We start from the raw sequence: 26,190 nt of genomic DNA on the forward strand, positions 1-26,190 counted from the left end.
TAATGAAGATAAACGTCGTTTTAGTCAATGTTTCTCATTCATGTCTATTTTTCATTCGTTGTAGATCTGCCTGATACACTGCACCGCTGCACTTAGTAAGTATAACCTGTTTTTAATTCCCATCACTTACACACTCGTCTACAATCAATATATCGTTATTTATGATTAATTTAGACTTCTCTTTAAGTGAACGTAATCGTGAGATTTTACTCCTAAAGTTTATTTCACCCTTACACAGTGTAAAGTATAGTGGTGTTGAGCCATTAGATACCTTTATCATTGTCTACAACAAATATCATAATCTCTACTGTTTTTAAGCTTTAATAACCAAGAAAACCTAACTTACGTCTAGTTGAGATACTCGTTGATCTAGCTTCCGTAGACAATAGTGTTTTGTACTACTAGTTAATGATGGCGGATAAGGACCATGTTAACGTTGTATCCCACAACTCTTCTGTAATTCTATGGGGAAGTTGTTGGTCTCATTACGTTGTATCCCACAACTATTTTGTAATTCTATGGGGAAGTTGTTGGTCTCATTACGTTGTATCCCACAACTCTTCTGTAATTCTATGAGTAAGTTGTTGGTCTCATTACGTTGTATCCCACAACTCTTCTGTAATTCTATGGGGAAGTTGTTGGTCTCATTACGTTGTATCCCACAACTCTTCTGTAATTCTATGGGGAAGTTGTTGGTCTCATTACGTTGTATCCCACAACTCTTCTGTAATTCTATGAGTAAGTTGTTGGTCTCATTACGTTGTATCCCACAACTCCCACAACTCTTCTGTAATTCTATGGGGAAGTTGTTGGTCTCATTACGTTGTATCCCACAACTCTTCTGTAATTCTATGGGGAAGTTGTTGGTCTCATTACGTTGTATCCCACAACTCTTCTGTAATTCTATGGGGAAGTTGTTGGTCTCATTACGTTGTATCCCACAACTCTTCTGTAATTCTATGGGGAAGTTGTTGGTCTCATTACGTTGTATCCCACAACTCTTCTGTAATTCTATGGGGAAGTTGTTGGTCTCATTACGTTGTATCCCACAACTCTTCTGTAATTCTATGGGGAAGTTGTTGGTCTCACGTTGTATCCCACAACTCTTCTGTAATTCTATGGGGAAGTTGTTGTATCCCACAACTCTTCTGTAATTCTATGGGGAAGTTGTTGGTCTCATTACGTTGTATCCCACAACTCTTCTGTAATTCTATGGGGAAGTTGTTGGTCTCATTACGTTGTATCCCACAACTCTTCTGTAATTCTATGAGTAAGTTGTTGGTCTCATTACGTTGTATCCCACAACTCTTCTGTAATTCTATGAGTAAGTTGTTGGTCTCATTACGTTGTATCCCACAACTCTTCTGTAATTCTATGGGGAAGTTGTTGGTCTCATTACGTTGTATCCCACAACTCTTCTGTAATTCTATGGGGAAGTTGTTGGTCTCATTACGTTGTATCCCACAACTCTTCTGTAATTCTATGAGTAAGTTGTTGGTCTCATTACGTTGTATCCCACAACTCTTCTGTAATTCTCTGGGGAAGTTGTTGGTCTCATTACGTTGTATCCCACAACTCTTCTGTAATTCTATGAGTAAGTTGTTGGTCTCATTACGTTGTATCCCACAACTCTTCTGTAATTCTATGAGTAAGTTGTTGGTCTCATTACGTTGTATCCCACAACTCTTCTGTAATTCTATGGGGAAGTTGTTGGTCTCATTACGTTGTATCCCACAACTCTTCTGTAATTCTATGGGGAAGTTGTTGGTCTCATTACGTTGTATCCCACAACTCTTCTGTAATTCTATGGGGAAGTTGTTGGTCTCATTACGTTGTATCCCACAACTCTTCTGTAATTCTATGAGTAAGTTGTTGGTCTCATTACGTTGTATCCCACAACTCTTCTGTAATTCTATGGGGAAGTTGTTGGTCTCATTACGTTGTATCCCACAACTCTTCTGTAATTCTATGGGGAAGTTGTTGGTCTCATTACGTTGTATCCCACAACTCTTCTGTAATTCTATGGGGAAGTTGTTGGTCTGAGTAAGTTGTTGGTCTCATTACGTTGTATCCCACAACTATTTTGTAATTCTATGGGGAAGTTGTTGGTCTCATTACGTTGTATCCCACAACTCTTCTGTAATTCTATGGGGAAGTTGTTGGTCTCAAGTTGTTGGTCTCATTACGTTGTATCCCACAACTCTTCTGTAATTCTATGAAGTTGGGAAGTTGTTGGTCTCATTACGTTGTATCCCACAACTCTTCTGTAATTCTATGGGGAAGTTGTTGGTCTCATTACGTTGTATCCCACAACTCTTCTGTAATTCTATGGGGAAGTTGTTGGTCTCATTACGTTGTATCCCACAACTCTTCTGTAATTCTATGGGGAAGTTGTTGGTCTCATTACGTTGTATCCCACAACTCTTCTGTAATTCTATGGGGAAGTTGTTGGTCTCATTACGTTGTATCCCTGTAACAACTCTTCTGTAATTCTATGGGGAAGTTGTTGGTCTCATTACGTTGTATCCCACAACTCTTCTGTAACAACTCGTTGTATCCCACAACTGTAATTCTATGGGGAAGTTGTTGGTCTCATTACGTTGTATCCCACAACTCTTCTGTAATTCTATGGGGAAGTTGTTGGTCTCATTACGTTGTATCCCACAACTCTTCTGTAATTCTATGGGGAAGTTGTTGGTCTCATTACGTTGTATCCCACAAGTTGTTGGTCTCATTACGTTGTATCCCACAACTCTTCTGTAATTCTATGGGGAAGTTGTTGGTCTCATTACGTTGTATCCCACAACTCTTCTGTAATTCTATGGGGAAGTTGTTGGTCTCATTACGTTGTATCCCACAACTCTTCTGTAATTCTATGAGGAAGTTGTTGGTCTCATTACGTTGTATCCCACAACTCTTCTGTAATTCTATGGGGAAGTTGTTGGTCTCATTACGTTGTATCCCACAACTCTTCTGTAATTCTATGGGGAAGTTGTTGGTCTCATTACGTTGTATCCCACAACTATTTTGTAATTCTATGGGGAAGTTGTTGGTCTCATTACGTTGTATCCCACAACTCTTCTGTAATTCTATGGGGAAGTTGTTGGTCTCATTACGTTGTATCCCACAACTCTTCTGTAATTCTATGGGGAAGTTGTTGGTCTCATTACTTTGTATCCCACAACTCTTCTGTAATTCTATCCCACAACTCTTCTGTAATTCTATGTGTAAGTTGTTGGTCTCATTACGTTGTATCCCAACTATTTTGTAAGTAATCCCACAACTTGTAATTCTATGGGGAAGTTGTTGGTCTCATTACGTTTGGGGAACGTTGTAATGGGTAACAACTCTTCTGTAATTCTATGGGTAAGTTGTTGTTCTGATTTCTTTGTATCCTACAACTCTTCTGTAATTCTATGAGTAAGTTGTTGGTCTCATTACGTTGTATCCTACAACTCTTTTGTAATTCTATGAGTAAGTTGTTGGTCTCATTACGTTGTATCCTACAACTCTTTTGTAATTCTATGAGTAAGTTGTTGGTCTCATTACGTTGTATCCCACAACTCTTCTGTAATTCTATGAGTAAGTTGTTGGTCTCATTACGTTGTATCCCACAACTCTTCTGTAATTCTATGAGTAAGTTGTTGGTCTCATTACGTTGTATCCTACAACTATTTTGTAATTCTATGAGTAAGTTGTTGGTCTCATTACGTTGTATCCCACAACTCTTCTGTAATTCTATGGGGAAGTTGTTGGTCTCATTACGTTGTATGCCTCAACTGAATTTAGTTAACCCTTAAGATCTATACATCATGGACATACAGACTCTTCTCCATTCCCAGCAAATCTTTTGTTATTCTTTAATATGCCAACAGCAATAGTTTTTAAACCTTAATTGTTGTTGTTGTTGTTGTTTTGTTGTTATTTTTTGTTTATGACATTTCCCCCCAACCAATGGTTGATCATTTCCATACTAGATATCGACAGCTGACGCCAGATGCATATTTATGGACATGAGTATGAAATAATTTCGTGTGTGATATGAAGATCCTTAAGGTTCATGCTCTTGTTTGTTACGTTGTTTCTTTTCTGATTCTCATTTTGAGAACGTGCTATCACCTGGATTGACCGAGACTATCACAACTGTCGTCGATAAGGAGGTTTCCTTTCTGAACTCTGGAACTTTCCTTGTTTTCCTTGCACATTTTCGTGTGTATATAATGTTGTAAATATATTTGGCTGTAATTTTAATGATATCGAGTAAATCCCATACTCTCGTTGTGCACTGCGGTATTTTTATTTTCAGAAAATACAATGCTGAGTAATACCCACAATCGATCATTCAGCGATAGTGATGGCGTCATTTGTATATTTATGCCTTAGTAATTTCTAATTATTTGAGGTTTTTACTTCGTGTATCCTCGGTTCCTATTGGTGACTTCATTTGTATATTTGTGCCTTAGTAATATCTAATTGTTGAAGGTTTCCACTTCGTGTATCCTCGGTGCCTATTGATGTATATCCTTTAACTCTGTCTCTTGTTGATCATACCTCTTTTCATGGTTGTTTTATCTGCTATTTCCTTCCCTTTTTCGGATTTATATTTCCTTTCGGATATTTCCTTGATTCACGATGTTTTTCCTTTTATCAGTGTCTCCTTAGTTTGCCATTTCGCTACATCCTTTGGTGTTTTTGCGGTTCTTACAGCTGTATTTGGGTTTCCGCTTCTTTTGATTTGGTTTTCAGGGAAAACACAGAATTTGAATTCAGCATGAACGCCTGTCAAATACCGTGAAAGATGATTTGTTTACTTTGTTTATCTCCGTCATTTTGTTAATTGCTAACAAACAAGTATTTTGCGCTATGATGTCGATACCTACTGTTTGAATTTTCCGTTACATCAGATAGAAACAGGACGTATTTATCTTCGTCTAAAACGTTATCAGGAAAATGTATCGACTGATGAATTCCTTGTTTAGCTTTTGGATGACGGCAACACTTTAAAGTGAATAAATATACCGTCCCATCGATTATGGTATGATCACCTATATTGGTGTATAAAGAAGTTCGACGCACATCACGTAATTTTATAAAAGGAGTGACAACATGATCGGCAGACAATGCACTTAAATAGGTGAGGTAAATGTCATTCAGATTGTGCAAGCATGTATTCATTACATGGAACGTTTGCTGAGTGTTGCTCTGGTGTCTTCTACTTAATGTGTTGGCCAGATTGTAGGTTGTATTACGTACTTTGTTTTAGAGCAATTATCTTTGATTGGTTGACCAAGATTTACATGGTAGGTAACGTCAAGACGATGACCCTTCCACAACGCCTGGTCTTATATACAATGCACATTCTCCTTGTACTTTGTAAGGGACCCTCTTGTGCTTTTGATTTCACTTGAGATTTTAAGGTTCTACTGACAAGTTGGTATGCTGATTGGTATATATCAATATCAGACATCGAGATAAATGTGCTACATAAAGTATCTAATCTGAAAATACTGTGCCTCATGATTGATCAGCGAAGAGCCAATCTTAGATTATACTTAGTATTCAATGCCAATTGTTGGTACTTCCCTCTCTTTAAAGCAAATGCAAACAAAACAAGTGTGTTAGTTTATTCCAATTTAATTTTCCTATGAAGACGAACAGAAATGAAGCTAAGGCATAAGGCATAAATCTCATGAAAGTCTTTTATAAAGACATTGAGAATGCTAAGTCATTTTTGCATAGTTAATTTGGCCTTTTTGAGATTCATCCGATGACGCTGTTTCAGGCATTCAGTTCTCATATTAATCGGATTTTGTGTTATTGCGGAATGCAATCTCCACATCATTTGAAGTGTTCTATAGTAGGGTAAAAGTTCTCTCCAGCACCCAGTTGTGATCAGGTAAGTCTGATTGATCGACACAAGATGACAAACAAAGGAAAACTCGATCAGCATTCACGTAGTCGCCCATTAAACTGTTTATACTGTAATATTCTGGTGAACGGAAAGAATTCTGGATATTTATTCCACGAATGAAAACAGAGAATTACTGGCGCGTTCGATTGATGATGAGGACTTAATGTTCAGGTAATGACAAATACGGATGTCAGAAATAACCATTGTAGTCCAAATAACTCCTATCAAAGGCAAGATCGATGATGAAATATGTTTAGACCCATTAAAGGCTGGCTCACACAACGATATTAAAGAATAAAAGAACGTCATTCTCATACTGAAGCGATTTTGTCAATACTGTTGAGGGCAAGCCTCATCTGATTTATATATCCAACTCGTCTTTATCTTTCACATCAGTGGACAAACAACAACTGGTCCATATAGTCGATTTGTCTTGGTCATTTACTTCTCAGAGTAAACCTCGCCTTGTCCATATTGTCCACTCGTTTTAATCATTCACCTATGAGGTTAAACATTATCTTGTTTATGTTGTCCAACTTGTCTTCATCAATCACCTCTAAACTGCACCAAATCTTACCTTACATAATATTCTAAACAGAGTACATATACCTCATTGGAATACTTAATATTCCTGTCTTTAGGATCCACCATACCTTTAGGGATTGTCTGTCTATATTAAAGATATGGTAAAATATTCTTATTGTCTTTTACTGTAGAATGAAGGATTTGCTGTCAATATCAAGAGAGAAATGTTTTATCAAAGATCATATTTATAACCCAAAACACTTCTTTTATTAGATTTAAAATAAACGGTCGTGTCAGAAACAGTTAAAGGAAACATATTTATTGCAGATAAAAACATCTAGTGGACTTTTGTTTGTTTGCTTTTCTGATAGGTAGTTCCTAAATTTTACATTGAAAATGAGCGGCTTTCTTCGCTCGGAGAACATACTTTAGAGTTAAATGCTATAAGTCCTATTAACTTATTTCTAACTGATAAACCCATCATCTTACGCAATCTTCCAATAGGTTTAGATGAAAACAAAATTTCTGCAGCATTCATGAGTCGAATGGTGCAGAGGTAACAAGCTTGCCTTGCCCTATCATCCAAGCGATCGGGATTTGAGTTCCCCGATCGGACGTAAACGGTATGGGGTCACCTGCCCGACGACATAGTCTTTCCCAGGGTGATTGCTCCAGTTTGCTCTTTTCCAGTTCACAATTGTTGAAAAATTGATTTTTCGAAAACCACACCGTTTTAATGTACGACAACAGAAAAGGTGAAATTCACCTTCCCTCACATAAAATAATTGGAATGCGATCAATTAACTTAATCAAGTTGCTGTACAACATGTACAAGATCTAACCTTGAAAAAAACTTCAATTTTTATTTACTTCTAACGATTTGTCGCCTTAAGAAGCAGAAAAGAAAATTAAGAAATAGACAATGTGTCTCATAAAGATTGTAATATAAGAGTCAGCATCAGCGGAGGTTAAAAAAAATTCATAAATGTCGACAAATAAACTTCAAACTCAAAAACGATGAAACGAGAACAAAACATGAACCGTTGAAAAAAAGTACAAGGATTATAGGACTTCCGCTTCATAGACGATATCCGCCATGCAAATGTTGGTTAATAAATGTCAAGTTCCCATGGGAGAACAATGTTTATCACAACTAAACCATCAGCCATCTGCGACAAGTAACCTAGGAGTCTATTGACAATTCTGTTTAAAAGCAAATAAAGCTAAAAACTAATATGAAATATTCATAATTTCGGAAGAATTTTGAATTATCGTATTTGTTTCGTAAAGATTGATGATATGATAATTAATTTATTTCTAATAAAAATTCAAAAATATTTGACAAGGTTTTCATATTAATTTAGTACTGAACGTTTAAATGTGAATGATCCTTTTACAACAAAATCTGCATATCCGATCAGGAAATGTTCATTACTTTGACTGACACCTGCCTTTGTATCCATTCCTCTAGACCAATGTATTTTTAAATAAAACCCAGTAAGGTATAAACTAATGCGTCAAAGCAGTTTACTTTCCTTTTTACTAAATATTATTTTTTCATTTTTTTTCTTTTTTGCCGTAATTTCTCATTCCACCAATACCGAGATGACCTGATATCCAATTAATACCAAATGATTGCCAGTATAGTAACATATAACACGTAAGATATTATCCTAATGATGAGTTCCTGTTTTGATACTCTGAAGTACTTTTCTTCCCTTTTTTACCGGGGTATGGGTACTGTTATCAAGGAAGTGAAGATTGCTGTTTATGATTATGTACACGTATAAGAAATTCTTAGAGGTCTTATTCCATCAAAAACTATCCACGTACCATTGCAACCACTCCACTCCTCCTGAACAACTTACAACTGCCATTATTTTCTTCAGAATACCACGGCTGTTTTGAGGTTGATAAACGGAACCGAGTGTTCACAGTGACCCCCGGGGATGTCCGTCCCGAGGACCTCACACCAGCCAACTGTGCAACGAAATGTGGTGTTTGGCTGTATAATTACTGCGGACTTGAGTACGGTACGACTAGCTTCATGATTTTGGCTGTAACACCCTGCTACTTCGACACACGTGTTTTGGTCACATGGCATAAAAGCTGGGTGCGGGGACTTTATAGTGTAACGATGCATACCATCATTGATAATGGCAGAGAGTACGTCATGGCAGAACAAACCATTGATTCCATCTGTTGTCCGATATGATATATTCTGGTTTATGACAACGTCTGATAAATGTTTCACAGTATTGATAAAAACGCCCTTTAATCATTATCGATAATATCACTGTATTCTTGTTGATAATCGTCTCTTTCTTCCTTTACAGTTAACTTCAGAACAATTGTTTTTTAACAGGAAAGTTTTGTAGATGTGGAAAAAATCCACCTCCAGAATCGAAGCGATCAAACTCCTCATGTGTAACTAAATGTATGGGCGACGCATCCAAGACATGTGGCGCGAAAGACTACATGGAGGTTTATACCACTTCTCCGCCAATTGTTGGTTTGGCCCTGAACGCCTCGGCGGGAATGGCAGAACCCGTGCTGACCTTCACAGATATCAATCTATCAATTCACACCGACAGCGCCGGATTGGACACCGCCTTTAGGATGAACTATGGCGATGGGGCGGGAAGGACAGATAAAAATGCGACAGGCATGTTACAACACAACTACGTCACACCGGGCACTAAAAAAATCACTGTGTTCGCCAACGATTACAACGAAACTTTAGTGGTAAGTAATAGTGTTCACCATACGATACTTCTTATTCAAGATTTACGGTCTTTATAGTGATATCATTGAGAAATGAAGTTGGACGTTAGTTTGCCTGTTGGTTCCGTTATTGTAAACTTGTTCTCATTTGGGAACGTGACACTACTTAAATTGACCAAGTTTTACACGGCGGATGTAGCAGAAGGCGCTCACTGTTCCGGAACAACTGGTCTTATTTTCCAGGAATCTCGGTACAATTTTTTCTTTTGTTAATGTTTTGTCTTAGTTTCATCGACTTTGTGTTCGCATGAAGATAATATTGACATATAAATATGTTGACATGTCGGTATTTATCGTTTACTCCAGGAAAAGGTAGTAGCGATAACAATAGAAGTTGTAGCGCCTATAGAAGGGATAAACCTAACCTGCCCAGACTATATGGCTTCGTACGAGACAGCACTGTGTACATTATGGATAATGAAAGGATCTTTAATCAAACTGAAGATTGACCAAGACGTAGACAAAACAGAAATTCTCTCACTCGCAGGTGAGTTGTTTTACATGATGACGTCGATATAAACTGCACCATATAACTGCCACATTCTCTTACACAGTGGCCCCACGAGGTTTTGAATTATAACACATGTAAATATTCTATCGAAGGCTTGCTATCTCTATGTTCTTTGACAATACTCCAGGTTTGCAGGTCTCACATACTTTACGTTCCTTTACCCTGCTTAGCTCTCAGAGATCGTCTAGACGCAACAATCTTACCCTGCTTAGCTCTCAGAGATCGTCTAGACTCAACAATCTTACCCTGCTTAGCTCTCAGAGATCGTCTAGACTCAACAATCTTACCCTGCTTAGCTCTCAGAGACCGTCTAGACTCAACAATCTTACCCTGCTTAGCTCTCAGAGACCGTCTAGACTCAACAATCTTACCCTGCTTAGCTCTCAGAGACCGTCTAGACTCAACAATCTTACCCTGCTTAGCTCTCAGAGACCGTCTAGACTCAACAATCTTACCCTGCTTAGCTCTCAGAGACCGTCTAGACTCAACAATCTTACCCAGAGATCTTACAATCTTACCCTGCTTAGCTCTCAGAGACCGTCTAGACTCAACAATCTTACCTTGCTTAGCTCTCAGAGACCGTCTAGACTCAACAATCTTACCCTGCTTAGCTCTCAGAGACCGTCTAGACTCAACAATCTTACCCTGCTTAGCTCTCCAAGATTCGCTTTTTTATTTCAATTTTGTATGGCTATTTCTACTCCAAGCGACTGATCTAAAATGATTGGTGCAATTCATAAATAAGTTGAAGATTTTATGCTTTAATTCTTTATGGCCCCGTTGTATTTGTTTTTTTTCCATGTGATTTCGAGAGATATATGTTTTGATCATAGTCAATAACAGTTCCGTGTTTACTCTCCTGAAACAGATGCCAGTACTCGTGTCGTTGGTATACCAATACCAGCTGTTGGTCCTGCCATTCCCGGGAGTTCTCCAGCTACTCATATCGTCGCTCAGGCGTCTGAATTCGAATATCCGGGAAAATTGTACGGGATTGAATTTTACGCGGAGGCAACAGGATCCATCTCTCTCAAGGTAAAGATAAGGTCTGGTGATCACGCGTAATGGTTTATACAGGAATAAAACAAACCAGTACGCCAGCTTTCGATTACATTTTAAGTGGATATAGATATACGAACTGCATATGTCTTGGATCCAGAATATTATTTTGATGTGTTAAGTGAAAACTTCTTTGTGGGGTATAATTATTGATCAATTTACAAGCCACAATACGATGACATAACTATATCATACGTATTAACATTGGTCAGTGACAACAGAAGGTAGAAGTTTGACAGATGGAAAATGGAGCTCTAAAGAAGATGTTGTTAGCCACCGAGCAGAGAGCATTTGGCGAGTTTAACTTAATGATTTATTTTTCAATAGGTGTTATGTCCTTCCTGTAACGATTACTGCTTTGCTACCAATATATGTGGAGGAACGTGTCCAGGTGTGAATGACCAAGTTTGTTCCCTATCCCAGCGATATTGTTTGTCCGGTCATGCGTGTTGGAGTAGCGGCCCCTGTGTTAGTCCTTCTCGATATGATGGGACCCAGCGTACAGACCTTTCAGAACTTTACTCCAAAACCCACACTATAACTGCCACCGGATATCACTACCTACCTATCACTGACGATGTTGATGTAACTCCCGGGTGCGTGCTGGGCTTCACGGGAGCCAAATTGGGCGCTCGCTCTACCAATGATGCTACCTTAGCAGATGTAATCACCAGTAACTTCGCTGACAAGACTGCTGCAACTTCTGACTCGAAGAGGCACTTATTACGGGGTTACACATCACAAGGAACAACACTTGAGTATTCAGTTATGTTTTACACATCCGGCACGAAAACTATGACCTTTACTCTTCAGAACGATGGAGTCTCTTCGTTGTCCCCAATCGTCCTAACGAAGACCATCAACTGCGTTGAAGGCGTGAATGCATCTGTGATAACTATCCCGAGTTATGTCCCCGCGTTAGTTCCGGTTCTGCTTGAGACACAACAACACACGGGTAAGTGCAGTCTTTAATGATACACAAATCTAGACCCTTTTTTAAACTCATATCGTACGATGATACTGGTTAATGAGATCAACCACTGTATGGTGATACTTTTAACATGGTTTACGACTGTATCGTGACCCCGTTCAACGTGGTGAAAAATTAAATGCTGACATCGTTTAATATTGTTAAAGACAATATCGTGACAACGTTTTATATGGTTAAAGACAATATGGCGACAACGTTTCATATGGTTAAAGACAATATCGTGACAACGTTTCATATGGTTAAAGACAATATTGTGACAACGCTTCATATGGTTAAAGACAATATCGTGACAACGTTTCATATGGTTTAAGACAATATTGTGACAACGCTTCATATGGTTAAAGACAATATTGTGACATCTTTTATTGTGGTAAACGACTACATGGTGATGCAGTGTAACATAATTAAGGACTATAACGTGAATCCTTTTAACATGGTCAAAGACAATATCGTGACATCGTTTAACATGGTCAGTGACAATATCGTGACATCGTTAAACATGGTCAAAGACAATATCGTGACATCGTTTAACGTGGTCAAAGACTGCATGGTGACACCGTTTAACGTGGTTAAAGACTGCATTGTGACACCGTTTAACGTGGTTAAAGACAATATCGTGATATCGTTTAACGTGGTTAAAGACTGCATGGTGACATCGTTTAACGTGGTTAAAGACTGCATGGTGACACCGTTTAACGTGGTAAAAGACTGCATGGTGACACCGTTTAATGTGGTTAAAGACTGCATGGTGACACCGTTTAACGTGGTTAAAGACTGCATGGTGACACCGTTAAACGTGGTTAAAGACAATATCGTGATATTTAACGAGGTTAAAGACTGCATGGTGACATCGTTTAACGTGGTTAAAGACTGCATGGTGATACCGTTTAACGTGGTTAAAGACTGCATGGTGACACCGTTTAACGTGGTTAAACACTGCATGGTGACACCGTTTAACGTGGTTAAACACTGCATGGTGACACCGTATATTGTGGTTAAAGACTAGATCTTGACATTTAACATAGTTAAAACTATATCGTGACATCGTTTAACGAGGTTAAAGACTATATGGTGACATAGTTTAACTTGGAAAACGACTTTATGATGTAATGTACGTAATGTATGTAACGACTATATGGTGATACAGTTTAACGGTGTTAGCGTTAGGACTGTACAGTGATCTTTATAATCATGTATGATTATGTATCTTAATTACCCTTCCACATGGAAAGCACATGCATCTGACATCAAAATTCAATAACCGGTACAACCATTGTTCTAACTCATCAGTTATTATTCTGGCCTAGCGTAGTTTTCACAATCATACTGGCGAAGTTACTGGTAATATCATACGAAAATCAAATTAAAATACTCAACTTTGTGAAATTATAAAGTTATTAATCACTACATAAATATGATGTGACATATTCTAGAGCAGACATTGGAGAACCAATACTCACTGAAAGGGAACACATACATGTACCAGAACGCAATGTTCACTGACAGGAGACCTGGGTCAGAAATTAGTATTTACTGACAGAGGACCTACACCAAAATATAGTATTTACTGATAGGAGACCCACACTAAAATATAGTATTTACTGATAGGAGACCCACACTAAAATATAGTATTTACTGATAGGAGACCCACACTAAATATAGTATTTACTGATAGGAGACCCACACTAATTAAAGTATTTACTGATAGGAGACCCACACTAAAATATTGTATTTACTGATAGGAGACCTACACCAAAATATAGTATTTACTGATAGGAGACCCACACTAAATATAGTATTTACTGATAGGAGACCCACACCAAAATATAGTATTAACTGATAGGAGACCCACACTAAAATAAAGTATTTACTGATAGGAGACCCACACTAATTAAAGTATTTACTGATAGGAGACCCACACTAAAATATAGTATTTACTGATAGGAGACCTACACCAAAATATAGTATTTACTGATAGGAGACCCACACTAAAATATAGTATTTACTGATAGGAGACCTACACCAAAATATAGTATTTACTGATAGGAGACCCACACCAAAATATAGTATTAACTGATAGGAGACCCACACTAAAATAAAGTATTTACTGATAGGAGACCCACACTAAAATATAGTATTTACTGATAGGAGACCCACACCAAAATATAGTATTTACTGATAGGAGACCCACACTAAAATATAGTATTTACAATAATACCCACACTAAAATATATTTACTGATAGGAGACCCACACTAAATATAGTATTTACTGATAGGAGACCCACACTAATTAAAGTATTTACTGATAGGAGACCCACACTAAAATATAGTATTTACTGATAGGAGACCCACACCAAAATATAGTATTTACTGATAGGAGACCCACACTAAAATATAGTATTTACTGATAGGAGACCCACACTAAAATATAGTATTTACTGATAGGAGACCCACACTTAAATATAGTATTTACTGATAGGAGTCCCACACTAAAATATAGTATTTACTGATAGGAGACCCACACCAAAATATAGGAGACCCACACTAAAATATAGTATTTACTGACCCACACCAAAATATAGTATTTAGATAGGAGACCCACACCAAAATATAGTATTTACTGATAGGAGACCCACACTAAAATATAGTATTTACTGATAGGAGACCTACACCAAAATATAGTATTTACTGATAGGAGACCCACACTAAATATAGTATTTACTGATAGGAGACCACACTAGGAGACCCACATATAGTATTTACTGATAGGAGACCCACACTAAAATATAGTATTTACTGATAGGAGACCCACACTAAAATATAGTATTTACTTAGGAGACCCACACTAAAATATAGTATTTACTGATAGGAGACCCACACTAAAATATAGTATTTACTGATAGGAGACCCACACTAAAATATAGTATTTACTGATAGGAGACCCACACTAAAATATAGTATTTACTGATAGGAGACCCACACCAAAATATAGTATTTACTGATAGGAGACCCACACTAAAATATAGTATTTACTGACAGAAGACCTACATTAAGATGAAGTGTTCACTGACAGAAGACCTACACTAAGATGAAGTGTCCACTGACAGAAGACCTACACTAAGATGAAGTAGAAGACCTACCACACTAAAGATATATGAAGTGTTACTGACAGAAGACCTACATTAAGATGAAGTGTTCACTGACAGAAGACCTACACTAAGATGAAGTGTTCACTGACAGAAGACCTACAATAAGATGAAGTGTTCACTGACAGAAGACCTACACTAAGATGAAGTGTTCACTGACAGAAGACCTACACTAAGATGAAGTGTTCACTGACAGAAGACCTACAATAAGATGAAGTGTTCACTGACTGAAGACCTACACTAAGATGAAGTGTCCACTGACTGAAGACCTACACTAAGATGAAGTGTCCACTGACAGAAGACCTACACTAAGATGAAGTGTTTACTGACAGAAGACCTACACTAAGATGAAGTGTCCACTGACTGAAGACCTACACTAAGATGAAGTGTCCACTGACTGAAGACCTACACTAAGATGAAGTGTCCACTGACTGAAGATCTACAATAAGATGAAGTGTTCACTGACAAAAGACCTAACTAAGATGAAGTGTTCACTGACAGAATACCTACACTAAGATGAAGTGTTCACTGACAGAAGACCTACACTAAGATGAAGTATTCACTGACTGAAGACCTTAATCAAGGTTACGTCATCGTAGACCAAAACCGAATATTACATTTATAATTACATTTACATTAATTACAGTTACTATAACTGAACATATACTATTCTGTTAAAACATGAAAGTAAATGAATATACGTCTGAACGCGAAATGCTTTGACATAAATGCTAAATTTGACGTCATAACTTGAATGTTTAATTGTATAACATTTGTTGACAGGAACTTCGTTGACGTACTACTGGTCTATAGAGAGTGATGGAGTGGTCGCGCAGGTCAACACTACAAATGATAACGCCGACTATTTCACATTTGTCAGGGGGACTTTTTCAGTGTCTGTCATAATAGAGAATATAAGAAGTCGGAAGGAAAACGCGACAACCGTTATAGCACAAGAACAGATCCAGCACCTCGCGCTCACACAGACCAGTTGTGTCGTGGACGAGCTGTGCTGTATCAAACTTTCTATGTCACAGGGTTCGGATTACACTTGTCAATGGACAGTACAAGGTGAGTTTATGCAGGCATCTGAACGGAAGTCACTGTTCCATACGGAACAGACAACTTATGATAATATACCACCAAACGCCTGCTACAACTACATGTTCGAATTTGAGGACCTAAACCAATACACAGTTTCGGTGAGCTGTACCAACGGTCTTGGCTCGGAGAGCAGTTTCACAAAAATTATTGCTAGAGAACGAATACAGAATGTCAATTTCGAACAAACGGGAGCACTTGTTGGTCAGTCCTTTTACTTAGCATTCACATGGGGAAGTGGTAGTACCGATCTAACCTACTCCCTTACTTTCAACAATACACAACCGTCCCTTGTAAAGGACTCCTTTGCGAACAGAGTAAGGACTGTGGTGACGTATCCTGGAGAGACTGACACTTCTAAGGTATACCCTGTTGTTCTAGTAATGACTAACGATGTATCTCAACTCACGATTAACTTCAATTTTGGAATAGAAACCCAGATTATAAATCCGTCCGTTACTCCCGACTTTACACTTAATCAAGATGGGGTTGTTGTTAAGTCTAAAGGTGAATCTGTTAGTTTTTCTGTCACGATGGATTCTGGCACTAACCCTAACGTTCACATCGACTTCGGTGATTCATCAGCTAATGTAACTATGCCTACTACTTCGACCTGGTCAGGAACTCCATTTGTTGGCAGTCATACCTACACTACTTTGGGTGATTTCACTGTGACAGTACGTGTGTACAATACATACAACATGTTTGTATTCACATATAGAGTGCTCGTTGTGAAGAGAGTGGAAAACTTGGCAGTTAATGTGAATGCTCCACAGATTTTATTTAATCCTGCGGTGTTTGCGGAATTCACATTCATACAGACCGTGATAGAGGACGCACCGAATATGGGAACTGTGGTGATGGATGACGGTAGTGGATACCCAGCAGTGGAGGCAACGTTTGCTGTCAATACACCAATATCCTTTCCGTTCTATAGGAATGGAGATTTTGTTGTGACATTTAACATTACGAACCCACAGAACTCTCTCATTTTGACTAAGAGTGTACAGGTGGTAGAGATAATTGGCACCATTACGATAACACCTCAAGGTTATCCTCATGCTCCTATTGGGGAATTAATCAGCGTCGATGTCACACTCGCACGTGGAGACTCTGGGATTGACCTTCAGCTTTCATTCGATCCTGGGAACGGTGACGCGCCAACAACCAAAAACAGAGCAGGTAAGACTTCTTACCAAACCAGTTACAGGGGAGGTAATTCTCATAGCCTGTATCATTAATAGGTTTATTATGTGTTGCACATTGGTTAGGGTACCCAAAGCGGTGAACAGGTACGGTTACACTATTCATCACAGGTATGACAAAAATAAAATCCATAGCATGGAAGTTAAAATGCAGTAAATAATAAGGATAAAAACGGGAAGGCTTCAACATTTTTAACAACACTGATTTTACCTATTATAATTGCTGAATGTGTTTCAGTATATACTGCTAATAAACACGTTGAAATATTGTAAAGCTTTATGTATAAACACATATATACCAGGAATATCAGAATGTGCTTCCAATGTTTTAAGGTATCAGCCCTAAAGGCAAGGACACATTCACAGCCACCTATACAGCAGTAGGTAATTACACAATCACAGTGCAAGCGACAAGCCGGATGGAAACAAAGACACAAACCTACGAGATAGTTTGCCAGACCAAGGTCACCGATAACTTTGTTCTCGTCACTGCTCACCCTCAGGAGTTTCCAACTAGTAAGTCATTCCACATATGACCATGCGAGTACCATGTAATTAAGGGAGAAATATTTTCTTACTTGGCGTCACCTACAAGGTGCCATATTATATATACTGTATAACAAAGTGACATATTAGATATACTGTATGACAAAGTGACATATTAGATATACTGTATAACAAAGTGCCATATTAGATATATTGTATAACAAAGTGCCATATTAGATATATTGTATAACTGTATAAAAAAAGTGCCATATTAGATATACTGTATAACAAAGTGCCATATTAGATATACTTTATAAGAAAGTGTTGATAAACTTATTAGTAGTATACTCTTTTGACTTTTAGATATGTGTACTTTACCACATGTAAATAGATAAAAGGTGATCTGGAAAATGTATTGAGTGATAGTCATCAAAAACCGCCAGTGTGGTTATTACTGTTTTTAAGATAAGGTTTCTCTTCATTATGAAAGGCTTCGTGCAATAAGATATTCTCCGGAAACGCATTGCAGGACAGCTTTTCCACCCAAAACACCATATTTTTAAGTCTCGTGACGTTCACTCTGTTTGTGATGGTATTTAGTGTTAAATGTTTTGAATGAATCAATCAATCGATTTTACTCTCTTTTACAACACAATGCACAGATAATCAATTTGGCAATTCAATATACAATTATGAAGGACAAATGCATTAATAACTTATTCTAACAAAAGTACATTATTTCTTTAAACTTTCAATATTTCAAAGAATTTTGTTTCGTTATGTTTTTTCCAAAATATCTGTCTATATATGACGTTCTGATAATCAAGGCCATTTAAGCAGGTAATGAAATTCGTCACCCATTTATTGTGTGTTACAATGTGGACTTCATACTTAATATCACAACATCTACCAGTTTCAGCGATGAATGTGTGATTGAGCAGTTCATAATCTGAAGAAAGGGACAGAAAAGTCTAACATAATTTCAGCCTAAGCTGACTTGTGTTGTAGGTATAGTGCTGCAGTTCCAGTATAATGATGACGCACCAACTGATGCGGTATACACGATTGACAATGGAGACGGTACCACGGTCGGTCCAGCCGCTCTCAGTAGCTTGGTGGTACATAAAGGCATTCCTGTGGATATTACTACAACGTACACGTTTGATGGCGATTTCTATACAACGATCACCGTTTCCAATCTTGTTTCCAGTTTTTCCCGCACAATCAATGTACGCAGTTTTCTCTTCACTTACTTTTGTCTATGATAAATTAACTTACTAAATTCAGAACTCAACACCCCTTCAATGTTTAAACCTATTTCATGGATGGTTTCATATGGTGTCAACTTTGCTCGAAAAAAAGGTACGACAAATACTAGACAGCCTTGCTGAATCCCACTGGGAATGATCGTAAATCTGCTGCTGACAGAACAGTTATGTAAGATTTTTTAACATTGATTCTGTAGACAGGACTTGAATTCCATAAGTTTCATTAGCACACCTCTTATGAAGCCAGTAACATATATATATATATATATATATATATATGTGTGTGTGTGTGTGTGTGTGTGTGTGTGTGTGGCTTCCACACATCTAGATTTTATAATTGTTTCAATATTAAACGAACAAACAATCGTTTGCAGAGAAACCTTGATTAGAGAAAAACTATTGTTTAACGTTTAATTGTCGAAGAATGATATTTTTGTATATAACTATGTACTAACAAATATATCAGATTTCTTGAATGTTATCAGAGCGGGGTGTATTTACCCTTCCAAGGCCTAGCTGTACAAACAAGGTATAAGCCTGTTGTTGGAAATGACGCGGAAGGATTCGGGGTATCAAAGAACACGTTCCCTGCTGGAGCAGTCAAGTTTTATATGAGTAGCACCCAAGGTAGGGCCTTAATAACATCCCTAAACACCAAGTAATTAATACAAGTGATATTATACACTTTACGATATCAGTAAAAGTTTGTTTAAGGGACAATTTAGTCAAGTTTTATAAATATTTTTTCACGTCAAAAAAATCTCTCATGGAGTTGTACTAGTATTGAACTATGCATGTCCGCTTCCAAACGGGAGCGAGTAAATGAGTTACAGGGTCTCACACCAAACAGAGTACAGACTGTAAATGTATGTGAAAAATACTAATCGCTGTTGGGCCAAAAATATTGAGAAATGAAACTACTGTATGCAACGTATTTAGGTCAATCATAACCCACAGAAAGACTTATATTACCATGCCATCGCTCTGTTCCGCCATCATTTGGATATGTTTACATACAACTTGGTTCCCGCCAGAGGGAGCGTCATTTCGCTCTATATGACGGTTCTTGATATATTTAGCATGGGCTTTCCCAAAATTTGAACAGATCAGATTATGCAGTGACTACGTAGCAAATAACTTTTATACACTAATTTTTTTCATCTGGATATGTATAATTTCGTTTCTACTTGAATTTAAAAAAAAACGATGATTGATTGAATTGTTCCTTTACACCTTCCCATATTGCAGCGTTCACTTTTCAGACAAAACATGCAGTAAATGGTCAATTGTTTTGTCCATTGTTGGGTTTACTTTGTTAAATGTGGCATCAATTAAACAAATATTTTTACTTTAATTGTTCCAATGAGTTCTGTTTAATGGAAGCTGTTACTTAGAACTTACTGTAGCAAATTTAGCACCGTGATCTGTATGTTCCTGTAAGTCACTGTTCTTTAAAGGAATCACTCCGGTCTTTAGCATACAAACACCATAAAAGTGAAAAATGACATCGGTTTGCCTTTTCCAGGAACGTTCGTATATTACGATGTCAGAAAGACATCCAGTGGTACCATTCAAGTCTGCAATATAACAACCAAAGACGTGTTTGAACTCAATTTCACAGTAAGTAGTAACTTAGTCCATTAATCTATTTTATGTCAAACATGTATAACTGCTGATAGAAGTGATTGCATTCTCTCTTAAATAAATCCATTAAAGAAAACACATTAAAAGACTGTATTCTGGATTACTAGCTTCAAGCTGAGTAACTGTTTAATCGTGTTAACACAAACAACAAGCCTTTGTGTTTACTTGTTTGTATTTATACGAAGGGAGGTAAAACGTTTGATATAGTGTCAAATTTCAGCAATTTTACCTCAACGAGAAATTTCAAAATTGAGAACGACCTGGATTAACATTTCCATTGGTGAAAAGAAAAAGCAAATTAATTGCCATCTTTACATTCCTAGAAAGTTAGTTAAGAGTGTAGTCAGTGTAGACTGGTCATTACTTCTGACCTCAACCTCTTTTAACGTACCGAATCAAGGACACGACAGTCTCCTCTACATCAGCCGCTTATCTCGATCTTTTCCTGCAACCTACATGGATAGCTTTCTTCAGCTTTCTGCCAAGCTGTTTGATAATCATTTTGGTCTCAATTTCCTTATTTTGAATTTTCCATTTTTGCATAGCAACAAATGATGCATGATAATGAAAATTATGGAACATCTGAACATTCACTTTGTACGCTTCAGGAGTGGCCGTGTAAACCTTTCTTTTGTCTATATAATTGCCCTAGTTTTATTGAATTTGAGTTTGGATTATGATAATGTTGACATGTTGATATTTTTGTTTTATTTATTTATTTTTCTATAGCAGTAAGAAACTAACCATACATCTAAGTATGATAATCTCGTACATACCAAGTAATAAATTAGCATTATATTAATTATCTGCTGTATGTCTGTATCAACGCTTCACAAAACATGTACTTCCATTTGTTTCAGAGTGGGACATACAACATTGATATCACAGCAATGAACTACATACCATCTCACCAGCAAACAGTTTCTACTACAGTCATTATTCAAGAAGCCGTGGAAATTGCCAGCGTTTCTCATGATGGAGAAACGACGGCTGTAGGTAGTGTTAAGACAATGGACATCAACTTTAATGATGTAGGAGATCTTACATGTGTACACATTGATCTGGATGACGGCAATTTTACTATACTTGGCCATTCCTCTACTTGTTCTACAAGGTATAACGCCTCTATGTTGTCAAGCTACCACCAAAGTACGCCATTAACATCAGTAACTACAATAACCCACACCTACCATCATGCCAGTCTTTTCACGGTAACGGTAACTGCTTTTAATGACGTTTCCGAGTCTTTGGGCACATTAGTGCATGTCGTGGCTGCCACTATGTGTTCACTCCCACAGCTAAGTATCAAATCACCAGGACTCTCTTCTGATATCCATGCACCTGTTAAATTTAGAAGGAGCGAAATCATTGCCTTGCTAGGAGAAACGATAATAAATTGTTCTGAAACATTAAATAACCAGAAAGAATGGTTGATCGTTGCGGTTGATGACTATGGAAATACACAGAGAACAATTGATGTTACAAGTATACTTTCCTATAATACATCTGAATTGGTACTGACGAAGAACTTTCTAGATTTGGGTGATTATAAAGTCAGTTACAAGCTTACCATGTTGCCAGAGTCTAGCACTGTGCCTTTTGTTACGTCTGTCCATACGTATATTCGAGTGGAGGCTTCACCGTTGGTGGCCGTGCTGTTCCCCGGCGGAATGTCTAGGATGCAAGCACAGTATGGGCGGATCCTAACTCTTGACCCTGGCACTCTTTCCTTTGACCCAGATGTACCTTCCGGACAACCATCGGTAATGATAAGTGCAACTTGAATGACAGAAACATGAAAACCATTTGGTTACGATTGTATGGTGGAATTATTCCATTTGTAAAATTGATGTTCTTCTAGAATGATTGACATCCTTAAAATGTGTCAGATCTATTTCTTTTTTTAGAAGAAATTTCATTATGGAACGAATGTCTCTTTTTTGTATGAAATGACAATTGATATTCAAACAGAAATCAACTGCGTAACCGACACAATCTCATTGGTCATAGTATTTCTAGCTACAAGTGGATTGCATACAAATTGTACTCTTTATATGATACAATTGTATAAGTGAATTGTATTTTGAGAAGAAAACCATCTAGTTGACTTATATGTGTCAAAAATGCAGTGCTTTCGATTGGAGTTATCCTATATGAATCATTATATCGCACTGGCTACAACAATACTATGACCTCCTATATATATTGTTTATATTGCAGGAATTCTCTAGCTGCAACTGGTGGTGTAGAAAGTTGCCTGGCAGTTTCGATGAGGGATTTGAGTCGTTTCCATTGTCTAGTGCACAAGTGGCGACAGCGACAGACAATGGTGGTTGTTTCCGACAGGGCAATGGTAGGATTGCTACTAATGCTTTGCAGTTGGAGTTTAACACCGATAACATGCATGTTGGAGATGTTTACGAGTTTAAGATCATTGTGTACAAGGATGATGGGCGTCAGGCTGAAGCTCGGGGAGAGTTAGAAGTGACCGATTTCTTACCGCCAGTAATTGTACCCAGGTTAGTTCGATATGATAGATATTCGGTATGTTTTAACGTTATATTCAGAACTTCTGGACACCACGTCCCTGCGTCCCCAACCTATGGTGGTAACATGTCGCAGTTGATTCGATATTCAAGGGCCTCCGTGTAAATCTTATTTTATTGAATTTCAGTTTGGTTTATATTTATCTTATCATTTTGGTATTCTTGTGTTTGGTGTTGTTTTTTCTAAACCTGTTGCAAAGTACATACTTCGATTTAATAGTTAATAATTAATTACGTTTTAACGTTCTGCTTCTTATCATATTTACACCAATGTAACACAATCTTGCCTGTGACAGAGTACATAATAATGTCTGTAATACGTCTAATACTCTATCTATGGTTACTGCATATAGATGTTGTGCTGCTTCCGAGTGTACACAGTTACCTGGCGGTGTCGAAGTTTCGGCTACAACGAAGTTGTCACTGTGCGCGGACTGTCAGGCCAACTGCCAACTCGTATCCTCATATAAATGGACACTGTCACAGGAGCAGTTCCAGTGGGGCTGGGAGCCGATCCCGTATAGCTTGATTGCGCAGTACATCAACGGTAATTACTTATCTATTCATTGATTTATCATTTATTTTTTATTTATCTAAATTTAACACGACAGTAGCATGTATAACCAATACAATTTGACCACTTTAAACGTCTTCCTTTCACTAAATGCTCACAGGTCGTCGATGAGTGACATGCACGAGCGGTATCTGGATTATTTGCACACTCACTTCTGATAAAGTTTGATTAAAATATGTCACATCTTTATCAAATAAAGTAGAGAATACCTTGATGGATAACATTTACATATATTAGGTAACTTAATACAATTAATGTTTCCTGTAGAAATCTTGGTTCTTACATACTAATTTAGATCTAAGACAATGCCGACCGTTCGAAATGTCGAGGAGAGCTACTTTTGAACCCACACATGTAAAATGCGATTCGTGAAAAAATGTTTCGAACATTATTCCCATGTATTTACGGATGTTGATAAAGTAGTTGTTTGAATAAATAATCACACGATGAGTCCTAGAATCTGGAAGGACGAAACAGATATATGATGCTGTTTAATTTGTTATTGGTTCCACTGTATTTAATTCTAAATTTGTATTGAAATATGTTAACTTGACTTGTGTGTCGTTTTTACAGTCTTCATAATGTTATATTTGTTATCATTTTCACAGTTATAGTACTACCTTCATACCCCATGGGAAAATACCACAAGCAAACGCAGAGTATGCGTATATTGAGTTGCAATATGTATTCATGTAGAAGTGAGGGGGGATTTGTCCCATGTTGATACATAGAATATAATTACACAAAACTGTGTGTTTTTTAAATAAATAAATAATGTGGCATAGGATGGTATCTTACAAACGAGTGATATCCGTAGTGTGACTTGATAACATTTGATGGGTCAATTTCTAGAATTGCAATACAAGCTATGGCTAGGTGATTCTTGTTTCGCCGACGAAGCGATAAGAGTGATTCTGCTGAGTGCTCTGTCAACATCTCTTGTCATTTAGGATGGCTTTCCAATTTTCCAATTTATAAGAGGCGGTCGCAAATTTTGAGTTTTTTTTTTCTTAGACTGCGATATATTAGTGGTAGTGCAGCACTGATGCTGCCTTTATAACACTACTACACTAAAGTATACAACCGGAGGGTGCCCTATAGCCAGCCAAATATGAGGTAGCTACATCGGAGGCTTTAGAGAAAGTTTGTATTTAATGAGCATTTCGAATACTAAATTTAGAAGCATCTTCCGATTCATGAAATAGAGACTGCAATCAAGATTCTCAGGCCCTATCAGCGGGACAAAGAGGAGTTGTCATCATCATCGCCTATACTGAAACTTATCTCCAGTATAGCGTCATGTTCAGGCTGATCAATGGGTCAGAAACAGTGTGCCCAGGCCATGAAATGACGGAAGGCCAAATGATATTGGCTTCTATCTGTAATTAATCACCTGCAATTAAATCCAGTATTTATCTATCTGACTAGTGTTATAACATGTTTTATGCGTTTTTTGCCCTGGCAAGTGTTTCAGTGATACAGATGGATTGTAGATATATGTACAACAAATAATTGTCACGTAAACATGAATTGGTTTTGTAATCAAGAATAGAGAAAACAGTGTAATCTTGCGTAATCTTGGAAGTATAATATGTATGTGTCAAGAACATATATTCCGCACTCACTGTTGCATTTATAACCAATCAATGTCCTACTTTATCCTAGCTAAGGGTGTATCACATTTTCAGACAAATTTAAAATTAAAACCTTAAATTCCTTGTATTGTTAATTTCGCTCAGATTTTCGTAGCCCTCACTTCGTAGATATATCTAGCGTTCATCGGTCGCTGTGCGATTCCATGACTTTATGAAATATATAATTAAATCCCTTATGAAGAAGTAAAACTATTGTTATTGATTGTTCTTATTTTATCTTACTAGATGTGATTGTTTCTGATCTATGTTTGGATATATATAACCTTATTTATGCCTCCGACATTGTCCTGTCTTGAACAGTTTCATTTCAATGTTTTTCTTCACATTGTCACATATATTTAATCATGCATACATATTTATTACGCACCGTTTTCTTTACGTTTCATGCACAGGAGATTTACCATGGATTTTAACAATGTTGATCATGGCACTATTTTTAATATTAATGTTGTTTTGTTTGTTCCAATTTTTTACTGCGCATGCGTGCGGTAATCTGGCGTCATGCGTTTCGCATTTTACAGGACTTCTTGGTAAGAAAGCAAACAAATAGTTCCCCAAATCGCCCCAGTTAATCATTGTTTCTTATTGCAAGACACTATGTTCAAGTTCTGAGAGAGAAAAAAAGCAAGAAAAACGTCATCAGTTTTTCACGCGCTTTTCTAAAAATAAATTACCTAAATTAAATAATGATGCGGGGTTTTGATGTATAATTGCAAGATACGTGATTAATAATGGACATAGTGTCTTTGTAATAAGATTATATGAAGCCTGCTGTAACCACCA

The 26,190-nt window shown here is 37.3% G+C and overlaps 1 protein-coding gene across 1 annotated transcript in view; it reads left to right on the forward strand.

Annotated features, from left to right (window-relative positions):
• Positions 1 to 26,190, forward strand: part of LOC132543982 (uncharacterized) — a 57,356-nt gene that overhangs the window by 10,449 nt on the left and 20,717 nt on the right. The window contains exons 2-16 of the mRNA XM_060207538.1: positions 65 to 95; positions 8,326 to 8,469; positions 8,802 to 9,181; positions 9,527 to 9,707; positions 10,600 to 10,766; positions 11,118 to 11,745; positions 15,712 to 17,211; positions 17,568 to 17,750; positions 18,729 to 18,949; positions 19,474 to 19,615; positions 20,514 to 20,608; positions 21,493 to 22,395; positions 22,853 to 23,151; positions 23,532 to 23,725; positions 25,929 to 25,937. Coding sequence (XP_060063521.1) covers positions 65 to 95; positions 8,326 to 8,469; positions 8,802 to 9,181; positions 9,527 to 9,707; positions 10,600 to 10,766; positions 11,118 to 11,745; positions 15,712 to 17,211; positions 17,568 to 17,750; positions 18,729 to 18,949; positions 19,474 to 19,615; positions 20,514 to 20,608; positions 21,493 to 22,395; positions 22,853 to 23,151; positions 23,532 to 23,725; positions 25,929 to 25,937 — 5,077 coding nt within the window. The remainder of the gene's footprint in view (positions 1 to 64; positions 96 to 8,325; positions 8,470 to 8,801; positions 9,182 to 9,526; positions 9,708 to 10,599; positions 10,767 to 11,117; positions 11,746 to 15,711; positions 17,212 to 17,567; positions 17,751 to 18,728; positions 18,950 to 19,473; positions 19,616 to 20,513; positions 20,609 to 21,492; positions 22,396 to 22,852; positions 23,152 to 23,531; positions 23,726 to 25,928; positions 25,938 to 26,190) is intronic.

This window comes from Ylistrum balloti, unplaced genomic scaffold, assembly GCF_031769215.1.
Source record: "Ylistrum balloti isolate Yb309-2 unplaced genomic scaffold, AGI_CSIRO_Ybal_v1 Utg369772, whole genome shotgun sequence".
Taxonomy (NCBI): Eukaryota; Metazoa; Mollusca; class Bivalvia; order Pectinida; family Pectinidae; genus Ylistrum; species Ylistrum balloti.